Raw genomic sequence first — 25,291 nt, forward strand, 5'->3', positions numbered from 1 at the left:
GCGATGCCTTTCCTCCCATTCCAACCCTGCATTTCCAACCCTCCCAGGCCCAGTTCTAAAGCACACACTTCTCCATGAAACCTCCCTTGTCTCCCACTGGCATCCTCATAATCCCTTGCATCTCTCTGGAGGCTTCCATTTACCTTGCTGGATAAAGTGGTCTTCTTACAACCCCATTTCACACATCGGAGAAATGAGGTTTAGAGAGATGAGGCAACTTACTAAAAATCACACAGCCAATGCTGCCTTGGGTAAGAGACATTTTGGGGGTTTATTTTGTTCCCCTTCCTGATCCTGCACTCTCTGAAGGCAGAAGTCATTGCCCCCAGAACTCTCTCCAATGCAAGGCTGGCCCCAGGAGGTCTGCAGTAACCATCCACTGAATGGAATTGACTAAAGTGTCTGCAGTAAGCACTGATCTCAGGATCTTCATCCCTAAACTTGGTCCCTGCCCAGCCTCCTCTCTTCCAGGGTACCATACCATTTGGTCCCTCTGGTCATCCCTATTCTTCACCACCACACTCCCTCATCCAATCCAATCCCAATTTCTCTAAATTCTGCCTCCCAAAGTCCTCTTGAATCCATTCCCTTCTCTGTCTCCATCCGTTTCCACCTGATCCAGACTCTCATCAGTTCTCACTTGGGTGCCTCCAGCAGCCACTTTCTACCACAATCATCTTTCAGTACCTGTTCCCTTGAGTGACCATGGTGATCTTTGACAAGTGTAGACCTAATTGTGACCCTTCTTGTTTCAGGCCCTCTGCTGGGTCCAAAGCTGTAAGGACAAGACTGAAACTGCTGATGTGGCTTCTTTGGCCCACCTTTGTTTCCTGTGCTCCAGACACACTGCCCTTCACTGGATTCTGTTAGCATCTAGAACTTGCCACACTCCCTCCTGCCTGGGATTGCTGCTGCTCAGAGCTGTGTTCATTTCCTTCCTAACGTTTACAGTTGTAACTACAAGCTGACTTATGTGACTTCATTCCTGTCTGTCTCTACCAGATGTAAGCTCCATGAGGATAGGCACTGAGTGCCCAGTGCCAGCAAAGTGCCCAGCATATAAGGATGCTGAATGAATGATACTGGATCCTTCCTGTGTCCAAGCCAGACTCTGACAAAGGGGTCCTCTGCCCAGTGATGATCCAATCGAACAGACTACCCCCTGCTCCAGCAGTTCCCCTGCTGGAACTCCAGAATTCACCCCCTGCTCACTTTCCCACCCAGGGAACTCCAGAATTACAAGTGTGCCAGGAAGAAGAACTGGTGGTTGATGTCACAAAAAAGGACACCAGTTATCTGTGGCTGAGGATTTCTTGTGGGAAGATGAGAGTGGGGGTGACAGAAAGAAATCAGGATCTGGACAGGTGCCCTTGGCTCACACAGGCTGCCCCTTCACTCTTCCACTCCTCCCACAAATCCCAGCTTCAAAGAAACCTTTGCATCCAGCCTCTGAACACTTCAACCAGACATCCGGTTGTGATGCAAGCCTTAACCTCCCTTGATCCCCTCTCTCCTAGACTGCTGAAGCTCTCTCCTTTGGTGGAGTCAACGCACGCAGGAGACAGGCACCACCCCTCAAAGAAGGGGTGGAGCACCAGAGATGCTGGAAGAGAATATGAGAGAGAGAGAGAGAAGGAATGTGTGGATGGAGGGGTGGGCCAGTGGGATGGAGGCAGAGGAGAGAAAGAAAAGAACTAAGAAAAGGAAAAAAAAAACCATGAAAAGGGAAAAGGTTAAGGGTAGGGGAAGATAAAAGAATAGAAAATGGAAAAGAAGTGGGGGATGGATAAAACAGGGCAGAATTGAACCAGGCCAGGAAGGGGGAACTAGCAATTCATTTGATTGACTCGCTCAATCTTCAACAAGAATTTACTCCGCCTTCAGATGCTGCGAATGGGGCCAGTGATCTGATGATGACCTTGACTGGCCCCTGCCTGGGGAGCTTATGCTTCAGGAGGAAAGGTGGGCTTTGGCCCCTCACTTGTAGTCACCAGAGTGGACACTAGGACTGTGGCCCCTAATTCTGACAACATCCCTATCTAGGACATTATTCTAGTTGGGACCTGGCTACAACCTGGTGGGGCTGGAGTGGGCCTGGGGAGTCCTAAAGTCATCTAAAGGACCATGCCCCAGCCCTTCTCTCCCAGCTTGTCCCAGCTCCTTCCCTGGTTCCTGCACCAAAGTCCCACTCTTGGACTGGGGGTGCAGGGTTCCCAGAGAATGTGACAGGATCTGCAGGACTAGAAATCAAGCCTTCTCTTTAAGAGTGGACCAAGGGCTCACTCTCGAAGAAAGTGAAAAGAAGGCAAGAACTGGATGTGGATATTTGAGAAGATGAAGATCGAAAAAGTCACCCTGAAAAAGAGCTCCAGAGAAGGAAGGATAGAGAAAGAAGCAGAGTTCCACAAGAAAGAAGGGGAAGGCTGGGGACAAAAAGATAGACAGGAGTTGTGTGCGGATATAAGAAAAAGAAAAAGAGAAGGAAGGAGGGTAGGTGGGAGGATGAAGCATCTACATGCTCTCCTCCCCTTAAGAGCTAAACTCCTCCTCTGAGTTGTCTGCACTCTGACCCCATTTCATGGCCTCCCACTCACTCCTCAGCCCACTCCAGTCTGGCTTCCTCACCCATCATTCCACCCAAACAGCTCACAATTTGGGCACCAGGCACTGCTATGCTGCTTAATCCAGTGACCCTTTTACTCCCTATCATACTAATTCTCTCCGCAACATAGAACTCTCCTAGAACAATCTTCCCTCTGCATACATGACACCCTTGATCTTCCTTCTTGCCTGCTTACTTCTCCCACTCCTGTTGTGTCTCCTATGCAGGCCCCTCCTCCCCTTCCTGACCCTTCACCCTGAGGATCTTCAAGGTTCCATCTGAGCCCTTCATCTCTCCTCCTTCCATACTTTCTCTGGAAACAACTCCTTCATCATCACCCAGTGGAGGCGGGAGTCCCACATTTGTCTCTCCTCTGGATTCCAGACTCAGATACTGAAGGCTTCCCTCCATGCAGCTGACTGAATGTCTCATAGGTACCTAACACTCAACATGGACACACTTAGTCCATCATCTTCCCTCTAAACCTGGACAAGATGAAGAGATGAAAGGAAATCTCAGACCAAGGGAGTTGGGTTGAGGCTGAGGCATGGAAAAAGCAGAGCTGTGCCGGGTTGCTAAGGACCAAAGGACACAGACAGTATGATGCTGAAGAAAGGGAAGAAGAGAAACTCCTCCACTCCTGGGATCTGTTCCCAGACTCTGACTGCAGGGATCCTCAACAGGAACCCTGACGGGAACATGATGGGAACCCATGACGGGAACACACGGAGACCAAGGTCTTCACGGCAGCCTCACTCTTAGACCTCTTCCCTTCCTCTATCCTCAACCCCTTTGCCAGGGATCCTCTCTTCATCACCAGTCTGGGGCAGAAGAGCATTCTGGAAGGTCAGATCAGGGAAGCAGGGCAACAAAACCTCAGCAGGGGACCAGGTAGTTGGAAAGGGCTGACCAGCCAGCACCAGCACCTGGGCTGCCTTTTCGCTTCTACCCCACACCAGCAGGCCAGACCAGGCCTTGAGGGGCTCCTCGGGGGGGGGGGGGGGCGCGGAGCTGGGAAGCACAAGCGCACTGAGGAAGGGCACTTGAGGAAATTTGGAAAGGGAGCGAACTCAGAGCTCAGCACTTTCTTCCTTCTGTTTTTCTTCTTGAGGAATTTTTTTTCCCTGACTGCTGATGACTTTACCATTTCTAAGGGGTCGGGGTGGGGGGGGGGAGGAGATTTTGGCTTTTGCTCCCCCCACTCCAAATGCCAGACAAAGTCTTACATTCCACAAGAAGCCAGAGCTTCAGAGTTTCCTAAAGATGAGGTGGCGTCTCCTCCCCTCTCTGGCTTCAGCTCCCTCCCTCCTTCTCCTCCCCTCCACCCCACACCAAGTCTCAAGCCCTCAGTTCTGGCCAAGGAGGCCCAGGCAGGCTGGGAGGAGACCCCAAGCACATTCTTCCTCTCATTGTCATGCTGCAGAAATTAGAGACACATCTTCGGGCTGGGCGCCCGCCAAGCGTTTCAAGTTGAAAAGTGGCAAAGAAGGCCCTGGGCCTCAGCTCTCTCTGCCACGTGTAAAGGATGCTTGGGAAACGTCTGCCTGCAGCCCCTGGGATGGAGATCTGAAACTGGACATGGGAGCAGGGGCTGTCACACACCATACTGACAAAACCCACCCCCCAATCCCAAGGTTCCCTAAATATTCTTCAGAACCCCAGGTTCCTGATATAGCAACTCCCAACCTGCATCTCTGAGTCTTAATCTCTCCTGTAAGGTGGTCGAGGGCCAGCCTGAACAGGGACCAAGTTGGGAGGGAACTGTAGGTAGGAGTCCTTCTGGCTGAAAAACTCAGCAAGCAGGGAGGTGGAGGTCACAGCAACCCTCACTTCTAGCCGGTAACTCTCCGCCCCAAACAACCACTCCAGGGGGGTGACTACTCTGAGGGGCAGGACTCCTCGTTTCTCCTGTTAGGGAGGGGGTGCTCCTTGTCCCGGAGCCACGCTGGAGGGGGCAGGAACTGCCATCTCAGCACCTCAGCCCCCAGCCCTGCCCTGCAGTAGCTGGCACGATGGGGGCAGATCCTGGGCCACAAGTTGCTGCCACATGGTGGGGATAATTGATGAAGGCCCATCCCTCCATTGCTGTCTCCAGCCCTGCCTCTCTGGAAACTCTATATTTTCCCTTTAATTATAGCCCCTGCAGTCTCCCTGTGCTGCCCCACCCGCACCGCTCATCCTGGCTGCCCACGGCCAGCCGGCCAGCCGACGTGGCTCCCTCCCCTTCTGTTCCCTTGGTCTTTTTTTTTCCTTTGCCTTCGTTGCACAAAACCAGCTGGGGGAGGGCGTGGAGAGGGGCGGGGAGGGGGGGAGGCAATGGAATCTTGGATGGTTTGGGGGAGGCGGGACTCCCCGCTTCCACGTTTGCAGCTCTGGAGTGATGGGGGTGGGGAGCTGCACAGGCGGGATCGGAGTTGACGGGGCACTGCAAAGGGACCCTCTTTGAATTCTCTTGGGCCCACAGATTTTGGCAGGATCGGGAACCTGGATAGATTGGGGTTGGGGTAGAGTACTGGTGGGAGGTTGGGAGATAGAGAAGGCAGGACGCTGGCTTCTAGAGTCATCTCCTATTATAGCCTGTTGTTCTTGGGGTCTCCATCGCTTTTAAGAGTGTAGATGATTCTCTCCTGGTTCCAGGGACAAAGAGCGATGCCCTGGGTTTCCAGGAAAGAAGTGAGGCAGAGAGAAACAGCCTCTAAAATAATATCACTCACCTGTAATTCCACCTCAGACCTCCAAGGCAAGCCTTCCCCCAGACACCCCAATTCTCCCATATGTCCCCAACCCTGAATCCAGGTACAGAGACAGAGTTTTACACCGCCTCCAGAAGGAGCACCCTCTCTCTTGTCAAGTGCTCTCCAATACAGTTCTCTCCAGTTTGACGGTGCTGGGTAGAAGGGTGTCTAAACAGGCCATGGCCATGGCCGCAACAGACCCTAACACAAGACCCTTTTCTAAGTCACGAGTGACCACGGCTCTTCCATGCAAACTTACTGCCCCTGGGGTGGAAAAATCCTAGCAATTTCCCACCACCACCCTGTTGCCTCATCACTCAATACCAAAGCGTCCTTCTGGAGAGACCGCATACTCAAATTTTTCACTCAGTGCCTCAGCAGCCCCCCCCCTCACCCCATCTCTTTCAATCATGCTAGGGTTTAGGGGAGAGTATTTGAATCTATCCTGGAGCCTCAGGCATGGCAGAATTGACATCCTCAAAACAAAAACCCACCCTAAGGATCTGATTCTTAACGTCTATAAATGAATCTATGTTGTTCCCCAAATATTCCTACATTCCATACCCCAGCCACACCAGAAGACACCCCTAAACAGGTACATCTTTTTAAATTCTCTGGTCCTCCTGCTTTAAAGTGGTCCCCAGCTGCCTCTCCATCCCCATCCCTGAGCTCTTGCTCTGGATGTCAGGAGGGTGAACAAGGCATGGCAAGCAGGACCCTCTCCCAATCACCCAGAGTCCTTCCATCTTTGAAAGCGTCCTTAACCAGCTCCCCAATTCCAGTCCCCTCCCTGAGACTGGGGGTCCTAGAAAGAAAGCCCAAGAGGCGCCCCTACCCACTATTTAGCCGACAGTATGTTGAGGACCTAGCTGCACCCCAGCGGCAGCATCTCTGGCCCAGACTGAACTGGGGGGCTGGGGAGGCAGAGCTGCGAAGGGGGGAGATGTGCGGTGGACTCCCTTTCCTTCCCTCCTCCTCCCCCTCTCGGTTCCGACTCCCAAATTGGGGGCCGGGCCAGGCAACTCTGATTGGCTGGGGGACGGGCAGCCGGCTCCCCCTCTCCCGGGGGCAGGGTTCCTCCCCGCTCTCCACCAGGATGGTATAAAAGGGGCCCGGGCCGGTGGTCGGAGCAGACGGGAGTTTCTCCTCGGGGTCGGAGCAGGAGGCACGCGGAGTGAGGCCACGCATGAGCGGACGCTAACCCCCACCCCAGCCGCAAAGAGTCTACATGTCTAGGGTCTAGACATGTTCAGCTTTGTGGACCTCCGGCTCCTGCTCCTCTTAGCGGCCACCGCCCTCCTGACGCACGGCCAAGAGGAGGGCCAAGAAGAAGGCCAAGAAGAAGACAGTAAGTCCCAAACTTTTGGGAGTCTAGGGCTGCTTGCTATCCTGCCCTGCGCTCGGTCCCGGGGGTCGGCGACTTAAACTGAGACTCGGGATGCTCCGGAGGCTCAGGGATGGAAGGAAGATGGTGAGGGCTCTTCCTCGGTGCCCTCTCTGCGACGGGGCGTTGATGAAGGACCCCCAGGAGTGAGCGGGGAGGACGCTGCACGGCACGAATTGGCGCAGGAGGAGTTCTGAGCGCGCACTGTGAAGTACAGCGGGAGAAATAGGGTCTGGGCACCGGTTTGGGGGAAAGTACGTCGAAGATGGGATGGAGGCGCCGAGTCGGGAATTTGGAGCCCAAGATGTAACAGTGATCAGGAAGGCTATGGGATGATTCATCAGGAAAGACTGTTTGCCCTCTCTGCGGGCTAGCAGTGTTCCTGGGGCCGCGGAGGTCTTGGACTGAGGGGGGAGGGGGCGCAGAGAGTGGGCGGGTTGAATGATGAGAAACTTTGGCGCGGACTTGGCCACTCAGGGTCTTTGCGCCCTCTGCTGAAATACCCTGGGTAGTGCGCGTCCTTATCCAGCGTTCCCCGCGCAGGAGCTGGAGCGGGAAGACCGGGATTGTTGCTGGGTGTGGACCCCACCTCTAGATCTGGAAAATAAAGCTGGAGATGGGATAGCCCCTGTCTCTAAAAGAAATAGCTAGTTTGGGGAAATTGCTTAGTGTTGCCCGCCACCTAGTGGCCGTCTGGGTAGAAGATCTGCGGTGGACGTGGTTAACTAACAACTTACTGTTGCGGACTTTCTGGTTCTTTGACTAAGTGACCCAGAGCACTGGCTGGCTTTGGGAAACGGGGGTTGTCCCTGCGCGAGGCGTTTTGAGATGTCTGGGCGCCGGAGGTTAGGGCGTACCCTATTTTTACCGTACATTTCAAGTCTCTGGGCGGGATCCCACGCCAATCAGCCCCACCCCATCCTCTTAGCCCCGCCCACTCCATCCCACCTGCCCCGGGAATGGGGCTGAATCTGGGTTGAACCTCCCACCTCTCCTCCCATTTTCCTCTGAGGTCTCCAACCAGGGTCACGCCCCAGAAGCCTGCCCTCGGGATGGGGCGTCTCTCTTCCCACTCCTCCATCCTCCACCCCCACCCCCACCCCCACCCAATGGCCTTTTATTTCACTTGGCTTCAGCGCCAATGGGCTGAGGTTACAGTTGGAAGCGACCCCGGCCTAAAGCTTTGTTTAAATTCCTGAGAACTGGAAAGAGTTATAGCTGCCCTGGCCAGGCGCCTCGGCGCTGTCACTGGCTCTGATGAGGAGCAGATGAGCTTTTAAGGATTTGGGGAAAGGAAAAACAAAAGGACAAAAAAATGGAAAGGCGGGAAATGGAAAATCTAAATGTGCTTCTAAGACCGAAGGGAAGGGACGGTGGGGTTGGTGTACCTGGAGCTCCGAGGTGGGGGACTTGCGCGCCGCTGACAGCCCCCGTCTCCCCGTCTTGCCCCAGTCCCACCAGTCACCTGCGTACAGAACGGCCTCAGGTACCATGACCGAGACGTGTGGAAACCCGTGCCCTGCCAGATCTGTGTCTGCGACAACGGCAACGTGCTGTGCGATGACGTGATCTGCGACGAGCTTAAGGACTGTCCTAACGCCAAAGTCCCCACGGACGAATGCTGCCCCGTCTGCCCCGAAGGCCAGGGTATAGCTCGGGGCCTGGGCCGGGCCGGGCAGGGGCCGGGCGGGGGCTGGGAGGTATAAGGGGGGACGCTCCTTAGCCCCTATCAGGGGAGGCCTCTTGTCTCCGGGAGCATCTGGAGCAAACCTTGCCTCTAAGTCACGTCTCTCCCCACCCCTCCAGAATCACCCACGGACCAAGAAACCACCGGAGTCGAGGTAATCCTCTGCCCCTTTGCCGTCGATTCTCGCCACACCCCGCCCCCCAGGACTCTTCACGGTTCTTCTCTAACCCCGTTCCTTTTGTTTCCTCTCCTGCAACCCCGTAGGGACCCAAAGGAGACACTGGCCCCCGAGGCCCAAGGGTAAGTGGCGCCCTCTCGCGGCTGTTGGGGGAGGGAAGTGGGCGTGGCTCCCGGTCTGCGCTCACCAGGCCTGCCCTCTCCCGCTGCAGGGACCCGCCGGCCCCCCTGGCCGAGATGGCATCCCTGGACAACCTGGACTTCCCGGACCCCCTGGACCCCCCGGACCTCCCGGACCCCCTGGCCTCGGAGGAGTAAGTGGAGAGTCGAGGCTTCTGTTGGGAGGCCTTAGGAGCCAGCCCTGCCCCCCCACCCCCGCCGGTGTTTTCATTTGCTGGGTTTTGTTTTGTTTTGGCAGATGGCATACTTTATATTGTGAAATAATTTCAAACTTATAGGGGAAAAAGGGAAGAAGAGTTGAAAGAATAATGCAAAGAACTTTCATATATCGTTCGCAATTTGTCTGTCACATTTGCTTTATCAGTCTCTGTGTATACGTAAAATTATCGGGGATTTTTCTCTGAACTCTCTGAGAGTATTTAGCTGGTATTGTGTCCCTTTGCTCTCAAATACTTTAGTGTGTATTTTCTGAGAGCTAGAACATTCTCTTACATGAGCATTACATAATGATTACATTGTAGAAATTTGGCACTGATGTGATACTATTATCTAATATTCAGTCCATATTCAAACTTCACCAATGTCCTCCATAATGTGCTTTACACCATCCCCCCCCCCCCAATTCAAGATCCAATCCAGGGTTATGAATTGCATTTAATTATCATGTCTCTCTAGTTTCCTTTCACCTGGAACATTCCTCAGACTTTCCTTGTCTTTCATGACACTGAACTGTTTTGCAAAAGCCAGTTGTTTTGTAGACTGTCTCTTAAATTGGGTTTGTTGGATGTGTCTTCCCGATTAGATTCCAGTGATGCGTTTTGGGCAAGACTATGCCACAGGTCCTGTTGTTGTCCTGCATAGAGAATGTGATATCATTGGGTCCCATTACTGGTGATCAACTCACTGCCCTGACCCTGTTCTCTCATGCACTCTCTCTTCTAGAACTTTGCTCCCCAGTTGTCTTATGGCTATGATGAGAAATCAACAGGAATTTCCGTGCCTGGTCCCATGGTGAGTCATCAGCAGACGATGTAGAGGACAGAAAAAGAGCAGATGGGCCAGTGAAGGTGCATAGGGTGGCATAGATAACTTGGGAGGTCAAGATGACCTTTATGACCTCAGAATCCAGACAGAACATGAGGCAGCTGAGTGGTCTGAACAGGAACCAGGGGAGATAAGCTTTACGACCGAGGCTTCACTGTGGCCTCTCTTTCTTTTCCTTCCATAGGGTCCTTCTGGTCCTCGTGGTCTCCCTGGCCCCCCTGGCGCACCTGTGAGTATCCAGGATGTCTACACCCCTTTGGGCTTTGGGCTTTAGAGGGAGGATTGGCATGAGGGCAAGGAAAATACTCAGAGATTTCTTGGTGAGATGGGGGACATGTTGGCAAGGACCTGCCCTTCTAACCCTACCCCTCTCTCCTTGGCCTCTAGGGTCCCCAAGGTTTCCAAGGCCCCCCTGGTGAGCCTGGCGAGCCCGGAGCCTCAGTAAGTGGCCCCTGATTTGTATTCTCTATGCAAATATACACCCCCTCTACAAATATATGGATTCTCCTATTGAAGGACCACCATCTGGGGTCTTTCTTACCTCCTTCTTCCAATCCTAGCCTTCCCCTTCTTTTCTGGTCATTCCCCTTCCTTATCCCGGTCATTCTAACATCCTCTCTTCCTGTCACCTCTAGGGTCCCATGGGTCCCCGTGGTCCCCCTGGCCCCCCTGGCAAGAACGGAGATGATGTAAGTAGCCCTGGTGAGGAGATACCATCTGACCCCCACCACCTCTCCATGGGTAGGCTCCTGTAATCTCTACCCTAGTGCCTCCACCACCTTTGGGAGTGACACCCAGGGAAAGAAGGACATATTCTCCCTGACATATAGGACTGCCCTTGAATAGGGAGCTTCCTGGGATGTTTCCCCATCTTCCTACCAGACATGGCTGTCCCTCTCCTTCCCTCAGTCACCTTAAGCAGTCCCCAACTCTATCCTTGACGTGAATGGCTTCCCTAGGTGTAACCTCAGGTTTTCACTCCATGTGGTGAGATTAAGATGCTGGTGACAGAAATAAACAGAAGTTCTTTGGAGGGAGGCACAGTTCACCAAGCAAATGTTTCACAGTACATTTAAACTGAGATAAGATTTTGGGTCCTGAAGCCTGACCTTCAGCAATCCCAAGAAGACCCAAGCCTTCCATACTTTTCCAACTCTGGGGGCCTGGGCATGACAGCCTTTTCTTTTTCTCTCAGGGTGAAGCTGGAAAGCCTGGTCGTCCCGGTGAACGCGGGCCTCCCGGACCTCAGGTGAGCAGGATGGTGTGGCTGCCTCCAGGCTTTGCTGCACTGGGGCTTCATTTGGGAGCTGTGTCCACAGCGGAGTCTTCTAACGGCCATGCCTTTGTCTCTTTCTTTTCTCTCCAGGGTGCTCGGGGATTGCCTGGAACAGCTGGCCTCCCTGGAATGAAGGGACACAGAGTGAGTCTCCTTTGTATCATCTAAGTTCCCAAAGTCCCAGTGTCATATTCTAGTCCTTTCCCCAAAGGATCCTGGCATGCGTCATGGTGGGTGGTAGCTCCATAAGAAGTTCCAAGGGACAGAGAGTAAATGTCCAAGAGAACTTCCCTTCGTTGGGAAAGAAATCCCAATAAAGGGAAGGAGGGAGATCTTGGGTCAGTTGGGGTTTAGTCTAGCTCAAACACAGGGGGATAGATGTGATGACGTACTGAGGCTCCTTCTCTGGGCTGGGTGGGTGTCAAGGTGGTCCACGGTCTCCACAGGGTCTCACTTGGCCCTCCCTTGTATCTTAGGGTTTCAGTGGTTTGGATGGTGCCAAGGGAGATGCTGGTCCTGCTGGCCCCAAGGTAAGATGCTGTGTGATGGTCATGGTCCTTCACCTCCTCCACAGTCCCACCAAGAACAGATTCCTCACACCATTCTCTGCTCTGTAGGGTGAGCCTGGTAGCCCTGGTGAAAATGGAGCTCCTGGTCAGATGGTGAGTGTGTCCAGTTCTAGAAGGAAGGGAGGGAGCAGGGTGTAGGAGCAAGATGGGGGCTTGGGGAGAAGGGGGTGTCTTCCATCTCACTTGGCTTCTCTTGGTTTTGTTATCAGGGCCCCCGTGGTCTGCCTGGTGAGAGAGGTCGCCCTGGAGCCCCTGGCCCTGCTGTAAGTACTCCTGGCCCTTTGGGGAACCCAGAGCTCTGGAAAGCGTTCCTTAGGAGCTAAAGGGACTGACCAGTGCTCAGAGAATGTAACCGGGACTTTTCCCGCTCTTCTGCAGGGTGCTCGAGGAAATGATGGTGCTACTGGTGCTGCTGGTCCCCCTGTGAGTACAGCTTCTAGACCTCAGTGCCTGGGACTGGGGAGGGGTCTCAGTGTCAGCTCTTGTGGTTGACCTCAGGGCCAGGTCTCAACCCCAGGACCTCTTCTGTCCCAGGGTGTGACTTGCAGCTGCCATCTTCCTTCTTGCTAACATTGCCCTTTTATTCACAGGGTCCCACTGGCCCCGCTGGTCCTCCTGGTTTCCCTGGTGCTGTGGGTGCTAAGGTGAGACCCCTGCCCTCCAATGGGCAGAGCTCCCATGGGCCAAGGGGTGGGCATCTCTTTGCTCCCGAAACCTGAAGGACTCAGAATCAAGAGCGAAGCCTAGACCCAGCATCTTTGTCTTGGGGGTGTCTCTTCTCTGACCTTAGAGTCATGACTCTTGGTCTCCTGCCCTGGCCCTTCACCCCTTGCCATCTGGAGGTGAGGTTGGGTTCCCAGGATGACTTCTGGCATATCCTTTCTCCCAATTCAGGGTGAAGCTGGTCCCCAAGGACCCCGAGGTTCTGAAGGTCCCCAGGGTGTACGTGGTGAGCCTGGCCCCCCTGGCCCTGCTGGTGCTGCTGGCCCTGCTGTAAGTATCACTTCCTCAGTGCTCCCAGGCTCCTCCCTAACTCAGTCCTTGCCTTTCACTCACCCACCTCCCTCTGTGTCACAGGGCAATCCTGGTGCTGATGGACAGCCTGGTGGTAAAGGTGCCAATGTAAGTATCCTGCAGGTTTCAGAGCCACCCCTGGTATCCACCTTCCACCTGCCCTGTGCCCTCCACTCCTGGGCTCAACTTGTTCTGCTTCCCTCAGGGTGCTCCTGGTATTGCTGGTGCTCCTGGCTTCCCTGGTGCCCGAGGCCCCTCTGGACCCCAGGGCCCCAGCGGCCCCCCTGGTCCCAAGGGTAACAGCGTAAGTACCACTGTCTCTCTTCTGTCCCACCTCCTGTGTTGGGTCTGAGGTCCTTGTCTGGGAAGCATGATGGGCCAGGCCAGCTGAGCACTGTACCCATTCTCCACTCATCTGCTTCTCCCCCTTACTCAGGGTGAACCTGGTGCTCCTGGAAGCAAAGGAGACACTGGCGCCAAGGGAGAACCTGTAAGTCCTTTCGCAGCTCTGTCCGTCTACCCCGGAAGCCCCTGGGGGTGGTCCAGGGAGGAGAGGGAACCCCAGGTGCTGGAGACCCAGCCTCAAGCCAACTCTGGAACTGGCACCAGGACAGCCCCTCACTGCAGGCTGCCCCCTTCTCTCTGCCCTCGCCAGGGTCCCACTGGTATTCAAGGCCCCCCTGGCCCCGCTGGGGAAGAAGGAAAGCGAGGAGCCCGAGGTGAACCCGGACCTGCTGGCCTGCCTGGACCCCCTGGCGAGCGTGTAAGTGCCCCCTTCTTCACCCCGGTGCTGACCCGGTGCCCACGTGTCTGAGCTCACTGGCCTCTCCTCCCACAGGGTGGACCTGGTAGCCGCGGTTTCCCCGGTGCTGATGGTGTTGCTGGTCCCAAGGTAACCTCTCATCACGACTGGGAGGCTGACCCTGCCGCTCCTTGGACATCACCTTCCTCTCCCGGATGTAGTCAGCCCTCTCCCACCCCCATCGTGCAGTTCATTAGTGCCCACACTGGGGCTGCCGACCTCATCACACTCAGCTCAGCTTGACCTTCCCACCACCACTAGTGCCCCTTAACCCACCCCCATGGCCCAGGAGGAGGAAGATGCCGGCCCAGACTTGAGGCCCTAATTGTTGCTGTGGCTTCCCCAACCAGGGTCCTGCTGGTGAACGCGGTTCTCCTGGCCCTGCTGGCCCCAAAGGTTCTCCTGGTGAAGCTGGCCGCCCCGGTGAAGCTGGTCTGCCCGGTGCCAAGGTGAGACTCCAGCACTCTGCCCAGCTTGGCCCCGGACCCTGCCCATTCTATGTGGGCTCTGGAGCAGGACCACATATCTGCCTTCTGGAATGTCCTCCTCCCAGCCTACACCTTCCTCCTCCCCCTCTCCCACCGCCTGCATCCTCCACTCCGCTCACACCTCTCTGCCTCCCCCGTAGGGTCTGACTGGAAGCCCTGGCAGCCCTGGTCCTGATGGCAAAACTGGCCCCCCTGTAAGTACCGCTCCTCCAGGCCCCTGCCAGCCTCCCGGCCGCTCACCCTCTGTCCTCGCCTATGCTCACGTACCTTTCACCCCCAGGGGCCTGCCGGTCAAGATGGCCGCCCTGGACCCCCAGGCCCTCCCGGTGCCCGTGGTCAGGCTGGCGTGATGGGTTTCCCTGGACCTAAAGGTGCTGCTGTAAGTATTCAGGGAGGTGTGCCACCAGGACATACGCACTTGGGGCGAGCGTGGGCGTGGGGGGAAGAGTCCAGGGTCTGGGCCCAGCCCTGCCACTGACTTGCTATGTGGCCTCGGGCCACTTACTGCCCCCCTCTGGGCCTCAGTTTCCCTATTCCATGAAATGGGAGACCTCTCCTTGGCTTCACTACCTTTGCTCTATCCCTGGAAATAAGTATTGTTGCCTACCCCACCTCCCACCCCACATACACTGGGGGATAGGATGGGCCTTTTACATGATAGTCATCCCCAAATCTCGGTGAGTTCTTTGAGGCTCAAAAGGAGATTTCAGAGGAATGAAAGCCCTTTGCAGCTCAAGTCTCCAAAGGCATACGATGGGGAGAAGAAGGGGAAGAGGGTGAGAGAGGAGCCTGAGGGGCAGGTCGTCTGGGAGGAGAGGGCTCAGGGAGAGGCCAAAAGATGGAGCAGTCAAAGCCAGCAGAGGCATTCCTCGGGGGCCAGAGCTGATAGATGAGAAAGCTCCTTAAAAATCCCACTCAAAGTAAACAGGAGGGACCCAGGAGGCCTGGTTGCCCGTTCCACTCCCTCAACCCTACCTGTCTTTCCCCAGGGAGAGCCTGGGAAAGCTGGAGAACGAGGTGTTCCCGGACCCCCTGGCGCTGTTGTAAGTATCTCCTTTGGGTCCCTGTCCCTTTCCTGCCCGTGTCCCATCCCTATATCCTGCAGAAGGGATACAGAGCCTCCAACCCATCCCTCGGGCATCAGGACCCCCAGCTCCAGGCCCCTTACCTGTGCTGTCTTCCCAGCTGCCCACCCACCTCACCACCCTAACCCCTCTTCTACTCTCTCCCCAGGGTCCTGCTGGCAAAGATGGAGAAGCTGGAGCCCAGGGACCCCCAGGACCTGCTGTGAGTGTCCCTGACAGGGAGGCCTAGGGAGGGGGTTCTGTGGGGCAGGAAAGGGGAGACAGCCCCCCCTGCGCCCTTCTCCTGGGCCTTCCCATGACCACAGCATCCCCTCCATGCAGGGCCCCGCTGGTGAGAGAGGTGAACAAGGCCCTGCCGGCTCCCCCGGATTCCAGGTGAGGTCTCACGCTGTCAGGGTATTGGGAGGGGGTGTGAGGAGCACTTCTTCCAGATTCTAAGCCCATTCTTCCCTCCCCTATTTCCCACCTACAGGGTCTCCCTGGCCCTGCTGGTCCTCCTGGTGAAGCAGGCAAACCTGGTGAACAGGTAAGGTATACCAGCTGGCTGAAGAGATGGGGAGTGCGGGAAATACAGACAGTCCAGCCCTCCTAGCTAAGCACACAGCCATCGGCTAGAGGGATCAAAGTTAGACTTGAGGAAGGGCTTCCCATCGTGAAGGGCACCGCTCAGAGGGGAGCACAGAGCTACACCCCTGCATGCTAGGATCTGGAAGGAGCTGCCTGGCTGCGGGTCTGGATGACTTCTTTCTAGAGCTGCTGGAATACTCCGGCTTTCCCTCAACCTCAAGGTCAGGGAAGGTGACACATCCTGAGGAAGGATAACCCCAGTTCAGTGCTCAGAAGGGGTTGGTCTCTAATCACAGACCCGAAGGGCTAGCTCCCAGGTGGGCAAGAATGTTTTCTTGTGGGGAGGGCCAAGGTGGGTTTTGCTCACTGTCTCTCCCTCCGTCCCCCTCAGGGTGTTCCTGGAGACCTTGGTGCCCCCGGCCCCTCTGGAGCAAGAGTAAGTAGAGCCTCTTCCCACATCATGGAAATGCCCTGCACTTGGGCCTGTTTCTGGAGCCACCGTCACTCACCCTTGTCCTTCCCTTCCAGGGCGAGAGAGGTTTCCCTGGCGAGCGTGGTGTGCAAGGGCCTCCCGGACCTGCAGGTCCCCGTGGGGCCAATGGTGCTCCTGGCAATGATGGCGCTAAGGTAAGGGCAGCACGGGGACCAGGTCTCACCCTTCCCGTGGTGGGGGCCGCCTGGCTGGGACCAGAGCCAGCTAGATGCTGGGGAGGGGTGGAGGGATAAGACCAGGGTAGGGTCCGTGTGCAGCCTGAAGTTCTGGGCTGTGAGCCCTTTCTCTTAGCTAGTGCCTGTCTTTGGCCTCAGGACCAAGCCTGGGAGGAATTAAGAGGAGGCTCAGAGTTGTGACCTAGACCTAGTTCTGAGATCCCAAGTCTCACTCCAGTCTTCCCGGTTGTCACATAGGGTGATGCTGGTGCTCCTGGAGCCCCCGGGAGCCAGGGTGCCCCTGGCCTTCAAGGAATGCCTGGTGAACGAGGTGCAGCTGGTCTTCCAGGCCCTAAGGGTGACAGAGTAAGTTGAACTCCCCCTCCCTCGAGCCGTGTGTAGTTCCCATCTCTCTCTGCTTTGAATCCCTCAGCATCTTTCTTTCTGCTTCCTGAGGTGTTTTCCTCTTCTTCTTAATCCTCCTTCTTCTCTGGCCTCTTAACTATCATCTACCTGTAGTTCAGGCCCTTCCCTGCCCATGTGTTACCATGGCGACAAGCAGTAGTGGGTGCCTCTTAGAAGAGGGATCCCTTATTTGGGAGCTTCTTAACCTAAAGTGCTAGTTGCTCAGCTGTGTCTGACTCTTTCCAACCCCTGGACTGTAGCTCACCAGGCTCCTCTATCCATGGGATTTCCCAGGCAAGAATATTGGAGTGGGTTGCTGTTTCCTTCTCCAGGGGATCTTTCTTACCCAGGGATGGAACCCAGGTCTTTCCTTGGAATCCCCACACAGACATCTTACCCCTGAAAGATCTTGTGTTCTTTGCTCTTGTGGGGCAGGGCAAACATAAGCTGGGGAGGGGTCCCAGACACAAGCAGGGTGCTGAAGTTCACCTCCTTGGCCCACGCCAGAAGTCTCAGGTTTTCCTGTGTCTTTAGGGGGATGCTGGTCCCAAAGGTGCTGATGGTGCTCCTGGCAAAGATGGCGTCCGTGGTCTGACTGGTCCCATCGGTCCTCCTGGCCCCGCTGGTGCCCCTGGTGACAAGGTGAGATGGCCCCCTTCTCACCTTCTTCCCTAACACACAGCTTCCCTTGTGAGCCTGGGCATGGCTCTGCAGGGGAGTCAGCTCCTGCCACTCCAACCTGGCGACCCAGTGATGGTGGGACCGGGAGGGAGGAGGACTCTGCTGGGGTCATCTGGCAGGATCATCCTGATCCCGAGCTTCTTGTCCCTTCCTTTCAGGGTGAAACTGGTCCTAGCGGCCCAGCTGGTCCCACTGGAGCTCGTGGCGCCCCCGTAAGTACAGAAGACCTGGTTAAGGCCCCGTACTTGGCCCTTCTCTCCATACTGCCCCCAGCCCTCTTTTTGTCCCTTCTCCACCTTAGCTCCCACTTGCTCTGGTCCCTGGGCAGTGCTCCTCAGGCCCTCCTCCCCACCCTCCTGTCCATCCCCACCTGCCTTCCCCCAAATCAGGGCCTCTCTCCATTTGCCTCCTTTTCTTCTAGGGTGACCGTGGTGAGCCTGGTCCCCCCGGCCCTGCTGGCTTCGCTGGCCCCCCTGTGAGTACCAAGATTCCATTTATCTTCCATCCCCGACTAGGACCTGGGGCCTTGGGTGATTCAATGAGGACAGAGGTGTTTTTCGGGTTTAGAGGTGGTTTGTCTCCCATTGAATCCTGCCTGGAGTTCCGGGGCCTCCTAGGCTGACTTCCTGGGTGAGCACAGACCTCTCTTCCACTCACCACGCTCCCTCCTCCCCCAGGGTGCTGATGGCCAACCTGGTGCTAAAGGCGAACCTGGTGATGCTGGTGCTAAAGGTGACGCTGGTCCTCCTGGCCCTGCTGGACCTGCTGGACCCCCTGGCCCCATTGTGAGTATCTCACTGTTTAGGCGCAAGCTGCCAGCAGGCTGGACTCAGGATCGGCCCGGTCTTGATGCCTCTGTGTTCTCCTCCAGGGTAACGTTGGTGCTCCCGGACCTAAAGGTGCTCGTGGCAGCGCTGGTCCCCCTGTGAGTACCCACTCTGCCTCTCCACTGAAGCTCCCCCCAGGCAGCATTTGGAGGTGGGGCAGCTGGGCCAGGCGAGGGGCTGTTCTCCCTCTGATCACTTCTTTGTCCTTTTCTCCAGGGTGCTACTGGTTTCCCAGGTGCTGCTGGCCGAGTCGGTCCCCCTGGCCCCTCTGTAAGTGTCCGTGGTGAAGATTCCACTGGTCTGGGAGGGTGTGGGACACAGGCTGTCAAGAGTATGGTGGGCCTGGCTGAGGCCTCAGGAATGCTCCAGAATCTGCTGGACTCTGACAGCCCCAATTCTCCCCGTCCAGGGAAATGCTGGACCCCCTGGCCCTCCTGGCCCTGCTGGCAAAGAAGGCAGCAAAGGCCCCCGTGGTGAGACTGGCCCCGCTGGGCGTCCCGGTGAAGTCGGTCCCCCTGGTCCCCCTGGCCCTGCTGGTGAGAAAGGAGCCCCTGGTGCTGATGGACCTGCTGTAAGTACCCCCTCCAGAGGGGTCCAGAGTTGGGGGCGTCGTCCCTGGCCATTGGGAGTCATCTCACTCCTGTCTGCCCCCCTCCCCACAGGGCGCTCCTGGCACTCCTGGACCTCAGGGTATTGCTGGACAACGTGGTGTGGTCGGCCTGCCCGGTCAGAGAGGAGAAAGAGGCTTCCCCGGTCTTCCTGGCCCCTCTGTGAGTGCCCTCTCACCTTGGGGCAGGACCATTGCAGGATTTGGAGGGTGCAGGATGGGGGTGGTAGGGTCAGCAAGGACAAATGTCGGGGACCATGGGACCCTCTCCCACCCCATCTCTGGCCTGACTCTCTCTTCTCCCTTAGGGTGAACCCGGCAAACAAGGTCCTTCTGGAGCAAGTGGTGAACGTGGCCCCCCTGGTCCCATGGGCCCCCCTGGATTGGCTGGACCCCCTGGCGAGTCTGGACGTGAGGTACGTGGTTGCCAGCCCCACGCCAGTGCCCTCACTGTGGCCATTTGGGCCTTGGCCTGAGGCTCCCTTTTCTTGGCTGATGTTCACCTCCCCGTCCCCCGCAGGGAGCACCTGGTGCTGAAGGATCCCCCGGACGAGATGGTTCTCCTGGCCCCAAGGTAAGACGGCCGCACCCAGGACCACAGCCCCACGGCCGCTCCCACTGGGCCTCTTCGGCTGGGGCTCACCGGATTTCCCTCCTCCTCTCAGGGTGACCGTGGTGAGACCGGCCCTGCTGGACCTCCTGGTGCTCCTGGCGCTCCCGGTGCCCCCGGCCCTGTCGGACCTGCTGGCAAGAGCGGTGATCGTGGTGAGACTGTAAGTAGCTGGGCCTGGCTTGCTGCTTCTGCTCAGGCCAGGGGCTCTCCAGACCTGCTGGGGGATCTGCAGGTGGACACTTGACTTCACCTCGACAGGGGAAGAGGGGAGGACTTGCAAGATGTCTGGCCCTTGGCCTCCCTGGAAAAACGGAGCCATAGGAGTTTGGGTTTTTTGAACCTGAACCCCCCACCATTCTCTTTGCTTGGCCCTGCCATAAACTTTTCTCTGCTCCAAACTTAGTTTGGAATGTTTATTAGAAAAAAAAAAAAAGTGAGCCACAGCTCAGCCTCAAGGCCCCTCCCCATCCCGTACCCTGTTTCCCCCAAGGAAGGGGGTTTGTTCCCAGGTGCTCGCCCCAGCTTACCCAAAGCCTAAATCTGCTTGAAGATTCACCTGGGGTCAGGAGGGATAGATATGGTAGGAACAGATGTGAAGGGATTTGGCCAAGGGGAGGTCTCACCTGCAGCTCAGGCTGTCCCAGCCCTGAGCCGGGCTCCTCCGACCGAGGTCTGATGCTCTCTCTGCTCTCCCTAGGGTCCTGCTGGTCCTGCTGGTCCCATTGGCCCCGTTGGTGCCCGTGGCCCCGCTGTAAGTGCCCTGCTCTGGCCCTCACATCATCCTCAGAACCCTTGTCCAGATGGGGACGGTACCCTGCTCAGTGCTAACAAAACTTTCACCTGACGGCCTGTCCTCATCTCTCTTCTAGGGACCCCAAGGCCCCCGTGGTGACAAGGGTGAAACAGGCGAACAGGGTGACAGAGGCATTAAGGGTCACCGTGGCTTCTCTGGTCTCCAGGGTCCCCCTGGCCCTCCCGTGAGTATGCCCAGCACCCCCCCCAGCCCCTAGCTGACATTGCATCTTCTTTGATCATCTCCCCAAGCCTTGCTGTGTGATGGAAAGGACACTTTACCTTAGTTTCCCTTTTTGGACAGTCCTTCTCCTCGCTAGTGGGGACTGGGGTCTGAAGATCAGTGCCTTTTCCAAGTAGCTTCTAGGAGGGTGAAGAGTGCACAAAGAGGGATCGTGGGAGGGGTCGCAGCCTATGGACACCCTGGGGCTAGACTTCCAGAACGACTCAGTTGGTGGCAATGGGATGTTGCTGGCCGCATCTGACCTACACTTGGCCTGAACTGCCTTCCCATCTCTCCTGCAGGGCTCTCCTGGTGAGCAAGGTCCTTCTGGAGCCTCTGGTCCTGCTGGTCCCCGCGTGAGTCATCTTCTGTTTGTCTGCTCTTCCTGGGTCTTTTACCTCTCTGGAGAAGGGTCTGGAGCAGGGGATGAAAGAGAAGAATGGGGTCTGTGGACAACCTTATGCGGCCTTTGGCCTCTCCCTCCCCACTCCTTCCTCCCACAAAGTTTCCATGGGAATAAGCCATAATAAGGCTGGGGAGTCTGAGCTAAACAAAGTGGGAGATGGGCTTCTCTACCAGAGCTGGGGTGGGCCCCTGCTTTCCTGAAGGCTTTCTCCAACCAGCTTCCTCCCTGCAGGGTCCCCCTGGCTCTGCTGGTACTCCTGGCAAAGATGGACTCAATGGTCTCCCAGGCCCCATCGGTCCCCCTGGGCCTCGAGGTCGCACTGGTGATGCTGGTCCTGCTGTAAGTTCCCCAACGCTGTCTGCCCATGGCCCCCCAGCCCTGAAAGCACCAAGCCCCAGTAATCACCGCTCTCCTCCCTCTCTGCCCATGGCCCCCCAGCCCTGAAAGCACCGAGCCCCCAGTAATCACCGCTCTCCTCCTCTCTGCCCATGGCCCCCCAGCCCTGAAAGCACCGAGCCCCCAGTAATCACCACTCTCCTCCTTCTCTGCCCATGGCCCCCCAGCCCTGAAAGCACCGAGCCCCCAGTAATCACCGCTCTCCTCCCTCTCTGCCCATGGCCCCCCAGCCCTGAAAGCACCGAGCCCCCAGTAATCACCACTCTCCTCCTTCTCTGCCCATGGCCCCCCAGCCCTGATAGCACCAAGCCCCACTAATCATCACTGTCCTCCCTTCCTTCCCATGGTCCCCAGCCCTGAAAGCACTGAGCCCCAGTAATCACTGCTTTCCTCCCTCTCTGCACAGGGTCCTCCTGGCCCTCCTGGACCCCCTGGTCCCCCCGGTCCTCCCAGCGGCGGCTACGACTTAAGCTTCCTGCCCCAGCCACCTCAAGAGAAGGCTCACGATGGTGGCCGCTACTACCGGGCTGATGATGCCAATGTGGTCCGTGACCGTGACCTCGAGGTGGACACCACCCTCAAGAGCCTGAGCCAGCAGATCGAGAACATCCGGAGCCCTGAAGGCAGCCGCAAGAACCCCGCCCGCACCTGCCGTGACCTCAAGATGTGCCACTCCGACTGGAAGAGCGGTGAGGGTCGGCCCAGCTGTGCTTCCCGCTCCTGCTGTGATGGGGCTGAGCCCTGAGGGGCCATCATCCCGTACATCCCCTGATGCCATCTTACCTTGCCCCACCCAGGAGAATACTGGATTGACCCCAACCAAGGCTGCAACCTGGATGCCATTAAGGTCTTCTGCAACATGGAGACTGGTGAGACCTGTGTGTACCCCACTCAGCCCAGCGTGGCCCAGAAGAACTGGTACATCAGCAAGAACCCCAAGGACAAGAGGCACGTCTGGTATGGCGAGAGCATGACCGGCGGATTCCAGGTGCGTGAGCAGGACCCTGTAGCCAGTCTTTAACAGAGATGGGTTGGCCCAGGGCTCAGAAGGGCCTGAGGGTAGGTCCTGGGTGGGCCAGACCTCTGCTGAGTGTGATGGACTGGGAGACAGAAGACTGGGGACCTTGATACTGGCTCAGACATAGGGTACCTGGGGGGGCAGGGGATGCCACCTCTGGAAGTGGGGTTCTCTGGGAAGCCCTCAGAGGAGTCTGGGGAGGGAGGCCAGGACTGGGGGCTCAAACACAGCCATTCACTCCTCGCTCTGCCACCCCCACAGTTCGAGTACGGCGGCCAGGGCTCCGATCCTGCCGATGTGGCCATCCAGCTGACTTTCCTGCGCCTGATGTCCACCGAGGCCTCCCAGAACATCACCTACCACTGCAAGAACAGCGTGGCCTACATGGACCAGCAGACTGGCAACCTCAAGAAGGCCCTGCTCCTCCAGGGCTCCAACGAGATCGAGATCCGGGCCGAGGGCAACAGCCGCTTCACCTACAGCGTCACCTACGATGGCTGCACGGTGAGTCCAGCGGGGCCCCTCTGCTGGTCTTTGGCTTTCCCGGCAGGCCCAGTTTCCCAGTCCCTCACTGCCACGAGGTGACGCCCCTCTCCCGTTGTCTCCCCTTCACCCCAGAGTCACACCGGAGCCTGGGGCAAGACAGTGATCGAATACAAAACCACCAAGACCTCCCGCTTGCCCATCATCGATGTGGCCCCCTTGGACGTTGGCGCCCCAGACCAGGAATTCGGCTTCGACGTTGGCCCTGTCTGCTTCCTGTAAACTCCTTCCACCCCAACCTGGCTCCCTCCCACCCAACCCACTTGCCCCTGACTCTGGAAACAGACAAACAACCCAAACTGAAACCCCCAAAAAGCCAAAAAATGGGAGACAATTTCACATGGACTTTGGAAAATATTTTTTTCCTTTGCATTCATCTCTCAAACCTAGTTTTTATCTTTGACCAACTGAACATGACCAAAAACCAAAAGTGCATTCAACCTTACCAAAAAAAAAAAAGAATAAATAAATAACTTTTTAAAAAAAGGAAGCTTGGTCCACTTGCTTGAAGACCCACGTGGGGGTAAGTCCTTTTCTGCCCGTTGGGCTTATGACACCCCGGCACTGCCCTTTCTGCTCCTTTCTCCATGCCTTCTTAGGGCCTCCCCACCACTGATCCCCAAATCTAAGTCTCCCCAAAAGACACAGGAAACAAAGCATTGTCTGCCCAGCAACCAAAGGCAATGCTGAAACACCCAAGTGGCCCCCACACTCCCAGCCCACTCCCTTCACCCAGAACCCCCAAACCCTGGGGGACCTGGAGTCCTCAGACTGCCAAAGAAGCTTTACCATCTGGCATCCCTGTGGCCCCGGCAACATTCCCTCTTTGTTTTTTGAGGGGAGCACGCCAGGGGTACCACTGGCCCTTCAACACCGGGTTTGGAGGAAAGTCAGGAGGGGCCAAGACAGAGCAGAAACATCGGATTTGGGAAACGTGACATTCCCCCCATGCAACCTGGCTGGGTGGGAGAGACTGCTCTGTTCCTTGTGTAATTGTATTGCTGAAAGACTACCTCGTTCTTGTCTTTGTCACCGAGGCAACTGCGTGGGGGCGGGATGGGCGCAGGGTGGAAGGGGGTCCTCATTTTATATCAAAGGTGCTACATCTCTGTGATGGGGTGGGGTGGGGAGGGAATCACTGGTGCTATGGAAGTGGAAATGCACCCCCCCCTCAGGCCAGCAAATGTTCCTTTTTGTTCAAAGTCTTTTTTTATTCTTTGTTTTTTTTTTTTTCCTTGTGGATGGGGACTCATGTGAATTTTCTAAAGGTGCTATTTAATGTGGGAGAGAGTGCCACCTCAGTGTCACTCACTCTCCACCCTCTCTTCATCCCTCTGGGCGCCTCTCACCTCCTCAGGCCTCTTGCCTCTCTCTCCCCACCTCTCCCTACTCTGAAACCCTCTCCCCCTCTTGAGCTGCATCCCATTCTCATGGCCTGTCTCTCAGTCCTGCATCCTCTCTCACTGGGTTTCAGAGCACAATTTCCCAAAGCACAAAGCAGTTTTTCCCCCTAGGGGTGGGAGGAAGCAAGAGACTCTGTACCTATTTTGTATGTGTATAATAATTTGAGATGTTTTTAATTATTTTGATTGCTGGAATAAAGCATGTGGAAATGACCCAAACCTATCTGCAGTGGCCTCCTGATTTCCTTCCTAGGAGTTGGTGGAGGGGAGACCCGGGGGTGGGGTGGGGAGGGAGGTAAGCTCTTCTCCTTCGTGTCTGCCCCTTCCCTGACCCTCCTCCTCTAGCACCCTAGACGGCCCCTCTCCCTCCCTCTTGCCTTTCCTAGGCCTATACCCTTTCTGTTTTCTCCTGCCGTCTTCCTTGTGTGTCTCCCATACCTTCTTGTCCCTTCCAATGCCAGACAGGCAACACTTTTGTGCAGCCACACACACACACACACACACACTTCCATGCAGCCTTGCTCTGATCAAACCTCAGGCCCATGCCCATGCTCATCAGTGTCATTAACTCTTTCTGCCCCCTTCCATTGCTGGGGGCATCCTGCAGGGTTGGGGTCTTTGGTAGCACTTCCTCAGCAGGGGGGTGGGCACTGGGAGGCCCATGGTTGAGGGAGGGAGGTGGGGCAGAGAGGAGAAACTGGGAGTCTCCCTGGGCAAACACAGTCATCTGGCCTCTTCTCCCTCCTTGCTCTCTCTGAGCTCCTCCAAGGGAGCATCCCGCAGTACTGAATGAGAAGGGGTTGTTGAGGCTGCCCTGAGGGCCAGAGGACACCTAAAGGAAGGAGTGCCTCCTGCTCCTTCTTCTGGGTTCCCCGGGAGGAAAGGGGAGAGCCCTGGGCCTTGGAGAGCTGCAGCCCAGGTCCTTTCCCAGTGCTACCAGAAGGCAATAGGCCTTCCTGACCAGCTGGGCCTGTCCTAGATCTCTCTTAGTCTTCTAAGTCCCCAGAACTTGGCCCGTGGCCTGGGGAGTTCACTTTGACCAGCTCCTGCCTCCTGCTCGTTCTTTCTCATTTTTAAAAATTCTTGCTTCCTCTTCCACCTTCTTCTCCCCTCCTTCCC

General features: G+C 56.4%; 1 protein-coding gene across 1 annotated transcript; it reads left to right on the top strand.

Annotated features, from left to right (window-relative positions):
• Window positions 1–6,448: 6,448 nt before the first annotated feature.
• Window positions 6,449–24,391, top strand: COL1A1 (collagen type I alpha 1 chain). The gene is made up of 51 exons (XM_020914009.2): window positions 6,449–6,685; window positions 8,174–8,368; window positions 8,528–8,562; window positions 8,673–8,708; window positions 8,798–8,899; window positions 9,708–9,776; window positions 9,994–10,038; window positions 10,197–10,250; window positions 10,445–10,498; window positions 11,005–11,058; window positions 11,176–11,229; window positions 11,562–11,615; window positions 11,703–11,747; window positions 11,864–11,917; window positions 12,033–12,077; window positions 12,245–12,298; window positions 12,549–12,647; window positions 12,732–12,776; window positions 12,874–12,972; window positions 13,105–13,158; window positions 13,324–13,431; window positions 13,507–13,560; window positions 13,821–13,919; window positions 14,099–14,152; window positions 14,239–14,337; window positions 14,948–15,001; window positions 15,192–15,245; window positions 15,365–15,418; window positions 15,516–15,569; window positions 16,002–16,046; window positions 16,139–16,237; window positions 16,517–16,624; window positions 17,198–17,305; window positions 17,503–17,556; window positions 17,766–17,819; window positions 18,022–18,129; window positions 18,216–18,269; window positions 18,388–18,441; window positions 18,581–18,742; window positions 18,834–18,941; window positions 19,087–19,194; window positions 19,299–19,352; window positions 19,444–19,551; window positions 20,089–20,142; window positions 20,261–20,368; window positions 20,709–20,762; window positions 21,044–21,151; window positions 21,615–21,897; window positions 22,006–22,196; window positions 22,488–22,730; window positions 22,845–24,391. Exons 1-51 carry the CDS (start codon window positions 6,583–6,585, stop codon window positions 22,989–22,991), a joined length of 4,392 nt encoding a protein of 1,463 aa, XP_020769668.2. The 5' UTR covers window positions 6,449–6,582; the 3' UTR covers window positions 22,992–24,391.
• Window positions 24,392–25,291: the final 900 nt, after the last annotated feature.

Source organism: Odocoileus virginianus, chromosome 17, assembly GCF_023699985.2.
Source record: "Odocoileus virginianus isolate 20LAN1187 ecotype Illinois chromosome 17, Ovbor_1.2, whole genome shotgun sequence".
Lineage (NCBI taxonomy): Eukaryota > Metazoa > Chordata > Mammalia > Artiodactyla > Cervidae > Odocoileus > Odocoileus virginianus.

Bases quoted from the DNA above. Each gene is read 5' to 3' on its own strand.
- COL1A1 (XM_020914009.2), top strand. From the start codon at position 6,583: ATGTTCAGCTTTGTGGACCTCCGGCTCCTGCTCCTCTTAGCGGCCACC. The intron at 15,246-15,364 runs GTGAGTGTCCCT...CCCTCCATGCAG, and splicing joins AGGGACCCCCAGGACCTGCT to GGCCCCGCTGGTGAGAGAGG. The intron at 16,047-16,138 runs GTAAGTAGAGCC...CTTCCCTTCCAG, and splicing joins CCGGCCCCTCTGGAGCAAGA to GGCGAGAGAGGTTTCCCTGG.